Source organism: Phascolarctos cinereus, unplaced genomic scaffold (genome assembly GCF_003287225.1).
Source record: "Phascolarctos cinereus isolate Bilbo 61053 unplaced genomic scaffold, phaCin_HiC Scaffold_726;HRSCAF=1367, whole genome shotgun sequence".
In the NCBI taxonomy this organism is placed as follows: Eukaryota; Metazoa; Chordata; class Mammalia; order Diprotodontia; family Phascolarctidae; genus Phascolarctos; species Phascolarctos cinereus.
In genome coordinates this window covers 386,297,318-386,309,771 of record NW_027556098.1, presented here as the reverse complement: position 1 = coordinate 386,309,771, position 12,454 = coordinate 386,297,318, and the positions used below count along the sequence as shown (strand labels likewise).

The following is a 12,454-nucleotide window of genomic DNA, read 5'->3' as shown; positions in this document are numbered from 1 at the left end:
TGAGCAGGACTGAATTGAATGGGGCCCCTCCAGCCCCAGAAACTACATCCCATAGGGACACCAAGGGGGCATGTGCAGGATGGTGGAGTTTTGTCCTCCATCATCGGCCTCAGATTCTAATCACTTCAGCAACACCTTTTGTATCCATCCCTTGTACTCGGCACCAGGGAGGACAAGTTACAATAGTCAGGCCGGAGACTGAGGCAGAAGGCCAGGGGAATGAAAGGTACAAATTTTAGAGTGAGTGCCTTAGATGGGTCCAAAAGAGAATGTAACGTGAGGGAATCTGGACCCCCGGGGAAATCGAAAAGATGATCAGATTCACTGTTCTGAGGGACTTTAGAGAGAGAGGTCGAGTCCAACCACAGCTATTTTCCAGAGGAAGAAGAGGGGAAGTACCTTGGAATGGCAGAGCTACAAGGTGCCATAATAAGGATGCGATTGCTCTGGGGAACTTCCAGGTGAGGAAAATCCCTCTCCTGATACAAGTTGGCACCTCTTCAACTTGAGATAGTGGGAATTTACCTTGAGCGCTGAGCTGTTAAGCGTGTGAGCTCTGAGACTTGCCCAGGGTCTCACAGCCAGGAAGCGTCAGAGGCAAGACTCCAACCTTGGTTTTCTTGTCTCAGAAGCCAGTTGTCTAGCCCCTCTGACATTTATGTGGCACCTTAAAGTTGGCAGTGTGCTTCATGGATATCATCTCAGAACTTCACAGTAATCCTAAGTACCTACTCTAACAGTGGATAGAGGACTGGCCTTTGGAACCGAGAAGATGAGTTCAAATTCTGCCTCAGATAAGACACTAGCTGTGTGGCCCTGAGTAAGTCACTTCTCATTCTCAGTTCCCTCGTCTGTAGGATGGGGATAATAATAGCACGTCCAATAGAGGATGATCGTGGGGATCAAATGGGATAATGTATCTATGTAGGGTACTTTGCAGACTCTCAAGTTGGTTGTTATGATTCCTGTGGTTATTACAGGAGATGGTAGAAAGAGGGTAGAGAATAGAGACTGTCAGATCTAATATTGTCCAGTTATAGAATTGACTACAAAGAAGGGACTATGAGGGGGATGTGAGATCAGGCTGGAAAGAAGGGAGTATCTGATCATAAATCAGAGGAGCAGAGATTTAGAAGGAACCTTAGAGACCATCAAATCCAGCTTCCCTTCTTTCCCCTAAATTTGACAGATAAGGAAACTGAGGCACAGAGATTTTTAAGTGACTGGCCTGAGGAGGGGTGGGAAAACTCACATAGCTGTTGAGTGCCTGGGTCAGAATTTGGACTGGCATCTGCCTGACTCCCCATCCAGTGCCCTTTCTACATTCCTCCACCCCAAACACACTATGACAATTTTTAAAAGTCCCAAGAGACATAATTTCTTTATAATTTAATCATTTCATTAGCAAGGCCAGCATGTTTATTAATAAAAGGATGGTCATTTGGCCGTCTCTCTTAGACCAAAGACCCTCATGGCAGTGGGCTCACAGTTCATATGCCCTTGGAAAAGCGGTTGTTCCTGAGGGTGGTAATTAACTCTGGTTAACAATTAATGAGGGAATTCATATTACAATGAGATGCTGGGTATGTTACAGTGAGGGTCTAGAGGTACGTGGTTTGGATCACCCAACTCTTGGTCAGAGAGACTCATCTATTTCTCAGTCACCTGTCTGACAGAAGAGAGGATCCACATTTTCCCAGACCTGTCTGAGCAAACACAAGGAGAAGGAATGCACCCATTAGCCAGACTTAGAATTTCTTTTACTGTCTTTGATTAGATCTTCGCCTGGATACATCTTTGAGAGGGATTTCCCAACTAGTTGATTTCTAGATGAGGAAATAGAAAAGGGTTTTGAAAGACCTTGGTCCTGATTCAGTAGTTAGTTATGGTAACAGAATTTTACTAAGCCAGCCTATTAATACAAGAGAGACATAATCATTTCTCACACACCCTTGTTATAATTCTGTCCCTGATAATTCCTCTAGAAAGATTTCTTGGCCTTCAGCTAGGAGGCATTTTCTTTTTCTTTTTTTCGCTAGGCAGTGGAGTTAGGTGACTTGTCTAGGGTCACACAGCTAGCGAGTGTTATGTGTCTGGGGCCGGATCTGAGCTCTGATCCTCTTGAATCCAGGGCCATGCTCTATCCACTGCTCCACCTAGCTGCCCCTAGGAGGAATTTTCAAAGCCAGGTGACAGATCCCCAGAAAGTCAAGAGGGCCTGAAGTCACTGCAGCATTAAGTAGGCCGCCCCTCTCTGCTGTTGCGCAGCCTCTGAAAACACTTTGGGCATCTCCAGAGCTCCGAGAATCCTTCTACCATTTGTCCTAATCTAGTAGCTTGGGGTCCATGATTTTTTAAAAATAATTTGATAACTGTATTTCAATAGAATTAGGTCCCCATATAACCATGGATTTTAATGTATTGATTTTTATCATTAATATCAATAGCTGGCAATTATATATCACTTTAGGGTTTGCAGAAGGCTTTAAAGGCTACCTCTTTTGACCCTTACAACGACCCTGTAAGGTAGGTGCAACAATTACCCTTATTTTATGGATGAGAGAACTGAGGTTGAGAAATTGGGATGACTTACCCAGGGTCACACAACTAAGTAAGTTTCTGAGGCAGGACTGGAACTGAGGTCCAACACTCTTATCTGCTGTACCCACTCCTCACTGGCTACTTCTGAAAAAGGGTCCCTCAGCTTCTCCAGACTGCCAAAGGGTTCTATGACCCCAAAATGGCAAAGGATCCATGCAGTTGAGGGAAGAGGAAGGTGGGGTGTCTGGCACAGGCATTCTCCCATGTCCTAGCACCCCTTTTATGGAGGGACACCCGGCAGGCCAGGTGAGGCAGAGGCCCCTCCCCAGTTAGCAGCACTCTCCTGATTGGGATCACTGAGGAAGGGCAGAGGAGACTGGGGGGATAATTACAGAGCAGCTGTTCCTGGGAGCTGCTGGCCAGCCACAGACCCTGGTCAGTTTCAGAAATTAGACAGAGTGCTATGTATGTAAATCACCACAGAGAGGCGGAGTGCGCCTGCACACAGGCGTGTTCTGAGCCTGGCTTTCTCTGTCTGTCCTCATCTTATTCCAGGCTGAAGCAGACACAGCTGTTTGCTCCAAAGTGTCTTTCAGCTTCTGCCAATATTTATGAAGCACCTCCTAGAGGCAAAGGGAATAGCTAAAATGCTGGACTCAGAGCCAGGAAGCCCTGAGTTCAAATCCCACCTCAGGCATTTAATGGCTGAGTGAACCTGGGCAGGTCACTTTCAGCCTCAGTTTCCTCACCTATAAAATGGGGATAATAATAGCACCTCCCTAGTGGCTTCTATCCTACCACACCTACTACTAGTGGGAGCTACCTTCCAGAAGATTGCTTTCCTGCCCAAAAGACCCAAGGACTTTGAGAAGCCCAGGGGTGGAGGAAAGTCTGGGGGGAAGGAGGAGAAGGGGCCTACGAGGAGATGGGGCTCCAGTCCTCCTTCTGATCCTCGGTGTCAAAGTGTAACATTCTTAGAACACTCTAATCTGATGCCACCTTCAAGGACATCATTGCTGACCACATGTCCAGCTGCCTTGTCTCTCAGTCAGATGAGCAGGCTTCCGAGGGCATAGAACATCCCCACTGCCCCTGCTTCACACTCTTCTAATACCGTCTGGGACAGTGCCCAAGGAGGTGGTTGGTGAAGGGTCATTGATCGTGGTAAAAGGCGTAAGGGCTTTCTGAAGAGGGGCTGCACAGGGGTGGGAATGATAGGGCAGAGCTGGTATCAGAGCCTCGTGTAATCTATCCTATTTCTTTCTTTCCTCCTCTCTGCTCAGGCAAAGCAGTCCTTAGCCACCCTGACCAAGGATGTCCCCAAGCGGCATTCTCTCGCCATGCCAGGTGAGACAGTTCTCAACGGCAATCAGGAATGGGTGATGCAGGCGGACCTCCCGCTCACTGCGGCCATCCGGCAGAGCCAACAGACGCTCTACCACTCACATCCCCCCCATCCCACAGACCGGCAAGGTGAGTCTCAGCTGGGCCAACAGCAATAGCTGGCTTTTAGTGGAGGCTTCCATCAAAGGAGAAAGCCAGCTCCTCCAGAAAGTTCTAGACAAAAGTACCAATATTCTAGCCCTCTGGAGCTCTGGCATTTGAACCCACTAGTGGCCAATGGTCCAAACTCCTGAGCCCCATCAGAGGGACAGTGTGGTGTGGTGGGAAGATTCTTGAGTTTGTTAGAGGGTAAACATGGGATTGAATCCTGGCTTTGCTCCTCACTGCCTCACCAACCCCAGGCAGATGGCTTTACCGGCCTCAAGTTCTTGGCATCTTCTGTCAGGGCTTCTTGACCTTGGGGGTCCATGAACTTGGTGTTTAAAAACACTTTTGATAATTGCAGTTCAATATAATTAATTTTCTTTGTAATCCTTTGCTATTTACTTTATGCATTTAAAAAACATTCTTCTTTAGAGGCAGCCAGGTGACTCAATGTATAGAGCCCTGGACTTAGAGCCAGGAAGACCTGAGTTCAAATGTTGCCTCAAACAGTTGCAGCTATATGACCTTGGGCAAGTCACTTAACCCTCTTCTACCTCAGTTACCTCATATGTAAAATGAGGATTTTAAAAGCACATACCTCCCTGGGTCATTGTGAAACTAAAATGAGACAATATCTGTGAAGCACTTAGCATAATGTCTGGCACACAGTAGGTGCTTAATAAATGTTTATTTGTTATTTATTCTGAAAAGCGGTCCATAGGCTTCTCCAGACTTCCAAAGGGACCCAGGATATACAAAAGGTTAAGTACCTGTGTCCTAGATGATCCCTAAGAGCCCTCCAATTCTCTCTTTTGAAACCTCAAACCTTGTGCCTGGCAGATTCTGTTCTGCCCCATTTTATGGCAATAATAATAATAAAAACAACAATAATGTAATCACTGTTATCTGTATAGCTTTTTAAAATTTGCAAAGCCACTACCTTAGATGATCTCATTGAAGTATCCTGACAGCCCTGTGAAGTGAGTATTATTGTCCTCATTAGGCTGAGGAAGAAGGAGGAAGTCATGTACCCAGTCACTAGTAGTGAATGTCATAGGCAGGGTATGACCCCCCCATCTTCCTGGTTCCAGATCTGGTGCTGTATCAACAAGATACAAAAGAAAGATTGCCACATCTGAGTGACCGATACAATTAGACCGCATCAGATGGAGGGGGTCTGGGGGAGGTCAGCGGGCCTTCACCAAAGGCCCAAAGCTACTGCTCTTTCATTTAATTCAACAGATCAACCCCACAAGCATGGAATGGGGGAGGCGTGTCTAGATGGAAAAACCTGAGGGTCCTCACAAACTTTAAGCACACTAGAAGGCAATTGGATGACATCATCTCAGACTGTATTAATAGAGTACAGAATGGAGAAAATAGAATGTAGCATAGTATAGTACAGGATGGGACAGGGTGTCCCAAAAGTCTTGGTGCAGTTTTAAGCTTTAATAACTTCAAAAGTCTAAATGCTGCAACCTTACCCAAAAAAGCCCCATCGTTTGAAGGTTTGATTATTTAAGTTTATTTTCCACTTATTTACTTTTGTAAATTGTGAATGAATACATTTTAAATTTTAACAAGACAGAGCACCCTTTCTGGATGACAGTCTCTCAGAGCAGCGGATTGGGAGAAGACACCTCAGGCACCCACCTGATCCATCTTCATTAGACTTTTTCTTTGGGGTCACATCAAAACTGTCCTGTGTTCATCAAACCCTCATTCTTTGGATGATCTTAAGGCAAGGGTTACAAATGCCATCCTTTCAGTCACTGAGCAGCAGCTGATGGCAGTTTTTTTTACAAAGTTTGAAAACTGACTAGTGATGCATAGCACAAAATACATTGAATTTTAATAAGAAAAATACGTCTTTTTACAATTTGCAGCATTTGTACTTCTGAAGTGATTAAAGTTTGAAACCTCAATGAGACATTTGAGAAGGACAGCTAGGTGGTAGAGTAGATAGAGTTCTGGGCCTGAAGTCAGGAAGACTTATCTTTGTGAGTTCAAATCTGGCCTCAGACCCTTACTCACTATGTGACCCTGACCAAGTCACTTCCCCCTGTTTGCTTCAGTTTCCTCATCAATCTATAAAAACAAACAAACAAACAATCAAAAAAAGAACTGGAGAAGGAAATGGCCAACTTCTCCAGTATCTTTGCCAAGAAAACCCCAAAGGGGGTCACAAAGAGTCAGACACAACTGAAAAATGGCTGAACAACAACGAAGACATTTGAGAAGGACAGGACGGGACAGGTAGACTTCGTAGTTCTGGCCCAGTTCTGGCCGCCACATTCTAGGAGAAGCACTGATGAGCCAGAGAACATTCTGAGGTGGGCAACCAGGATACGAGAGGACTAGAAAGCATCGCTATGTGAACATTGGAAAAAGGAACTGCTCAGAAGAGAAAACTGCAAGGCAGAGCAAACACAGGCTTGTACTCGGAAGCAGGAGTACCTGGGTTTGAATCCCACCGTCAGCACTGTGTAACCCTGGGCAAACTTCTAGGCCTCTCTGGACTCACTTTCTTCCTCTGTAAAAACCAGGGGAGTTGGCCCTGTTAGTGCCTGACATTCCTTCCCAGCTCAAAATCTATGGCCTATTGTTGGACTGAAGGGCATATGAGAGTTCCTTTCAAGCGTTTGAACCTTTGCCACAGGAAGTGGGATGCACCGCGTTCTGCCCGGCCCATGTCAGGCACTTAGAACCTGCTTGTTGAATTTAATTGAAGGAATGGGTTGTGGTGGCCCGGAAGACCTTAATACTTCATTGTACCTATGCTCCCATAGGGCTGTTTTCTCTTTCTTACTGAAACAGATCCCAACCCAGGCATACCTTCAGATTCTGGGTTCTTCTCACCCCTGTGTCTCTGAAGATCTCTCAGCCATCCATTCAGTGTTCTGGCAAGGTCCTGTTGATTTTTGTGATATTTGGTGGATTCCAATGAAGTGTTTCTTGAGGATTTGCTGTGGGTCACACACTGTCCTCAGTGCTCAAGACACAAAGACAAAAATTAAACAGTCTCTCTCCCCGAGGACCTCACATTTTGTTGGGGAAATAACGTGGCCACATCAAAGTGTGTACAGAATACATTCAAAATAAATTCAAGACAATTTTGAGGGGGAGATTTTTCATGGACACTGGTGGAGAAAATGCCCACGTTCATAGAATCAATTCCACCCAGTCCAACAAGCATTTCTTTAGTTATTTAATTAGTTATGTTTTTTTGGAGGCAATTGAGGTTAAGTGACTTGCTCAGGATCACACACACAGTTACCAGGTATCTGAAATCTTATTGGAACTCAGGTCCTCCTAATTCCACGTCTGGTGCTGTATCCACTGCACCACTAGCTGCCCCTGCCAACAAGCATTTATTGTCTACTGAATTACCACCACCATAATCACCATCACTTTGCTCCCTGCCGTAAAGGGCACATGGCACATGGCACATGGCATGTAGTAGATGTGGATGTAAACATAAAGATTAAAAAGTCTCCCTGCCCTTGAAAGGCTTACATTCTACTCTGGAAAGACAACACCTACACAGATAAATAAATATACAATTAAATACAAGGTAATTTTTTTGGTCCAATAGGACATTGACAACTGGAGGCATTAGGAGAGACCTCATGTTGGAGGTGAACCTTGAAGGGAGCTAAAGATTCCAAGAGCCCTGAGTGAGGTCCCCCTTCAACATGAGGACTTTCCTGATGCCCCCAGCTGATAATGCTTTACTGCACCCAAAAATTGTATGTGTTGTATTCCAGGTGGAGGAATAGCTTGTTCAAAGATCCAGGGATAGGAGGTGGATATCCTGTACAGTAAACACCAAGTTAGTCACTGTGGCTGAAACACAGAGCACCTTATAGTGGGGAGTCAGTATGAAAAGATGGGTTGGAGTCAGATTGTGAAGGGCTGTAAAGACCAAAAAGAATCGATCAAAACAAGTATTTATTAAGCCATCAATGTGTGCCAGGCACTATACTAAGTGCTGTAGATACAAAAAGAAATGAAAACATGGTCCCTTCACATTCTAACATGTTATGCTAGAAAACATAGGGAGTCCCTGAAGCTTCTTGAGCTGAAGAGTGACGAAGTCAGATCTTTAGGAATATGAATTTGGTCAGTGATTGGAGAATATGTTGAAGAAGGGAAAGACCTGGAAGCAGGGAGACTGATAATAAAGTTATCCAGGTGAGAGGAGATAACAGCTGGGCAATCTCAGAGAGATGCCATCTAGTCTGACCTGTGACCTGAACTAGAATTTCTTTTACAATATTGAAAACAAGTAGTCTTCCACTTGAAGACCTTCAGTGATGGTGATATGATAGCTAGCATTTAGATAGCGCCTTCTGTGCACCAAGCACCATGCTAAGCACTTTACAAAAATCTCATTTGATGTTCAGGAACTCACCACCTCCTCCTGAGACTGTCCCATTCTGCTTCGGGTTAGCTGTCATTGTCTGGATGTTAGGAGGTTGGGTTTTTGTTTGTGTTTTTGTTTGCTTTGGACATTAAGGGGGACTGTGTATCTTCTGGAGGACATAGAGGGTCCAGTGTTACCTGTGGCTGTATGAGGTGGCTGATTTTGATGGATTTCTACAGTTATATTGCTCGAGTTATCAGGGGCAGCTAGGTGGCGCCATAGTGCACAGAACACTGGGCCTGGAATCAGGGAGGCTCATCTTCCTGAGTTCAAATCTGGCTCCAGTTATTTACTAACTGTGTGACCCTGGACAAGTCACTTTATCATGTTTGCCTCATCTGTAAAATGAGCTGGAGAAGGAAATGGCAAACCACTCCAGTATGTCTGCCAAGAAAACGCCAAATAGGGTCATGAAGAGTTGGACGCTACCGAAAAATGACTGAACAACAAAAGAGTTAGCAGAGGTAGGGGAGTCCTTGTGCTTTCCCACAGTGGGTGATTTTCAGCCCTTGGTTGAAGCAGAGGAAGGAGCGAGCAAGACCTTAGTGATCTCTAACTTTGTGAACGGTTTCCCAACCACTGGACCTGGACCCCTTAGAGCATCCTGAAGGCAACTCCTCTTTATTGGACATGTGCCATGGGCTCTAGCTGGTAGGGTGTAAAGTGACAAAGGTTCTGGTGGTTGGTCATGGTGGTGGTGGCGATCCATCAGTTAATTTAGAAAGCATTTATTAAGTGATTGGGATCAGGATACAAAGAAAGGCAAAGCCAGCCCCTGTCTTCAGGGAGCTCCCATTCTAGCATTAGCAGCTGAAGGGGCAATATGGTGTGATAGAGTAAAAGCCAACCTCAGAATCAAGAAGACTTGGGTTTAAGTCCTATCTCTGACATATCCTACCTGGGTTACCATGGGAGAGTCACCTAACTTCTCAGGGCCCCAGGTAACTCTCTAAGGCTCTAGATTACAGATGAGTTACTGCCTCTCTACATTGGTAGAAGGAGTTTCCATACTGGGAGTCCCACCTTGGGGATGAAATCATGGCAGTAGAATACCAAGTGCTACACTACATAGCCCACCGTGCTTAGAGTTCCTTAATGTGATCAGAGGAAGAAGGTAGTGGACAGAATTAAGTCAATTTGGTAAATGTTTCTCAAGCCTGAAATGGTAGTAAGAGGGCCCAGCTCATAGTCAGCAGGGTCCTGAGTTCAAACCCCATCTCTTGCTAGTTATGCATCCTCGGTCAAGTCCCTTCAGCTCTCTGGATCTCAATTTCCACATCTATGAAATGAGGATAATTTAATACCTGTAGTATCTATCTCACAGGTTCAAGTGAGATCATGGATGTAAAGTACTTTCTAAGTCTTAAAGTCCTGTACTTTAGCCAAGAAATCGTCCTTGACCTCACAAAGATGTACATGGTCTCACTGTAGGACAAGACACAAATAGCAATAACTATAATTCCCAATAATAGATAAGAGAAATTCAAGTGTAATAGAGAAAGTCTTGAATTTTGGAGTTAAAAGACCTAAATTTAAATCTTGCATCTGCCATTTATTAGCTGTGTGATTTTGGGAAAGTCACAAACCTTATGATGTCCCACTTTCCTCATCTGCAAAATAGGAGAGGAGGGCCTTTGTGGCCTCAAAATTCCCTTCTAGCACTAAGTCTGTAATTCCATGGTCTTATGACCCTGCTAGCTGAATGAGGCTAGCATCTCTAAGGCTCAGTTTCCTCATCAGTAAAATGGGAATAATAATACCTATCTCAAAGGTTCAAATATGCATAAAGCACTTTGAAATTATAAAGTACCATGGAAATGCCCATCATCATCATTATCATTGTTGTTATTATCATTGTTATCATTATGGGCATTATTATCATCATTATTAATTATCATAATTATTTAATGTGTTTGGGAGTGTTTTAGAAAGCAAAGGGAGTATAAATAAGGTTGGTATGGAAAGAAGAAATAAAATCACTCCATGGAGTAGGGGGTGTATGTGTGAAAGGTGAGCCTGGGGAAAATCTCAGGGAATAAGGACAGTAGCACCACAGTCATTTCCTTCTGTTCCCTTCCTTACTCATTGTTTCCCAATTTCCAGCTGTCAGGGTGAGCCCCTGTCATTCTCGGCAGCCTTCCATCATCTCTGATGCGTCTGCAGCCGAAGGAGACCGGTCATCGACGCCAAGTGACATCAACTCCCCTCGTCACCGGACGCACTCCCTCTGCAATGTAAGGCCAATGGGGGGCGGGGTTCCTTGTCTTCTCTTACCCTTCATGCCACTCTCACTCCAACTGCTTCTCTCCTCCTCCCACCTCCTCAAAACAGAGCATGGGTGGGATGGGCAGAAAGAGACCACTCTTCCTCCTCCTCCTTTTCCTTCCCTCCTTTCCTCCCTCTTTTGCTTCCTCCATCCCTCCCTTCTTCAGTGAGAACATTCAGGCTTCTGCATTTCACTCCAGGCTGACCCAGTGAAATTGCCTGGCCCCTTTGGCTCATTTGTCTAGCATTTCATATTCCCTTTCTTCCTACTGTAGGAGCATTGAGGTGTGGAAGAATAGAAAAGAATGGAGATTGTTTGCTGTCACTGCCTCAGGAAGGATAGGGGAGTAAAGAACTCTCTAGGCTAAGTACCCAAGAGAAAGTCAGGAATTGACCCTGCCTCTTCATTTTAGCCAGGAGTAAGAAAGTCATTTGTCAGCCTGACCCAGCACCATTGTCCATGTAGCCCTATGGATGGATGGATGGATGGATGGATGGAAAGCATTTATTAAGTGCTTACTGTGTGCCAAGCATTGTGCTAAGTACTAGAGATACAAATACAAAATACAAAGGCAGAGAGAGGTCATGCCTTCAAAGAGCTTACATTCCAATAGGGGAAGACAGCACACAAAAGCCAGTGGTGTCCAGGAAGGTATATCTAGTCTGGAAAGCTACAAGAATAGTGAACATGGGGAAGTAGATTAGCACACTTTTTTTCCAGGAGCAATAACAGTTGGTGTGATTATGCTTACAAAGGTCCAGTTCTGGGGCAGCTAGGTGGTGCAGTGGATAGAGCACCGGCCCTGAAGTCAGGAGGACCTGAGTTCAAATCCAGCCTCAGACCAAACACTTGCCACTTAGTAGCTGTGTGACCCTGGGCAAGTCGCTTAACCTCAATTGCCTAAAAACAAACAAACAAAACAAACAAAGGACCAGTTTCTAGCTGGGCACAGTTGGCCTCTCAGACATCAGCCTCAGAGGACTAGGGACCTCCTCAGAATATCTTAGTTCTGCCTTTAATTCAATTCTGTTCAATAAAGATTTGTTAAGAGCTGATTAGGTACCAGGAGTCAGGGCAGCCTGTTATGCATCAGCCTTGCAAGCCAGGAAGGCCTGGGCTCCAGCCCTGACTGACACATCCTGGTTCTGTGACTCTAGGCAACTTACTGACCCTCTCAGTGCCCATTACTTATGAGCATTTAATGGCCCAAGGCCGTTCTCTAAGATTGTAGGTTATTTAACAACAGAGCTGTCAAACTCCTCCAGCCAAACTCTCAAGTACAACCAAACCAGATCAAATTGTGATTGGGAAATGTTTAACAAGATAAATACAAATACAAAGTAGATAATGTTAATTTGTGGTTTTCTAAGTCAATCAGGTCACACAGGGATCTGTTTCTATCTAAGTTTGACATCATCCATTTACAAATAGCCAATCTGTTGGTAGAAAGAATTTCCACCCAGAGAATTCCCAATCCCTATGAAATCACAAGTCCAGAGCAAAAAATCAAATTAATTAACCACATCCAAGGCATTGGGCTTGGCACTAAGAATACAAAGACAAAAGAAAACCAGTCTTTGCCCTCGTGGACTTTCCATTCTTTTTGGGAGAATACCATATTTCCATAAGTATGAGAGACTTTGAGAAAGGGGAACACATCAACACATGGAGAGATTAAGAAAGGCCGCTTGTAAATGTGAATCCATTATCCAAAAATTTAGCTGAAATTTCTT

At 44.7% G+C, this 12,454-nt stretch overlaps 1 protein-coding gene across 2 annotated transcripts in view; it reads left to right on the top strand.

Moving 5' to 3' along the window:
• Window positions 1–12,454, top strand: part of KAZN (kazrin, periplakin interacting protein) — a 586,537-nt gene that overhangs the window by 499,831 nt on the left and 74,252 nt on the right. For both annotated transcript variants that reach the window (XM_020973376.2, XM_020973383.2), the window contains exons 5-6: window positions 3,825–4,014; window positions 10,559–10,689. In XM_020973376.2, coding sequence (XP_020829035.2) covers window positions 3,825–4,014; window positions 10,559–10,689 — 321 coding nt within the window. The remainder of the gene's footprint in view (window positions 1–3,824; window positions 4,015–10,558; window positions 10,690–12,454) is intronic.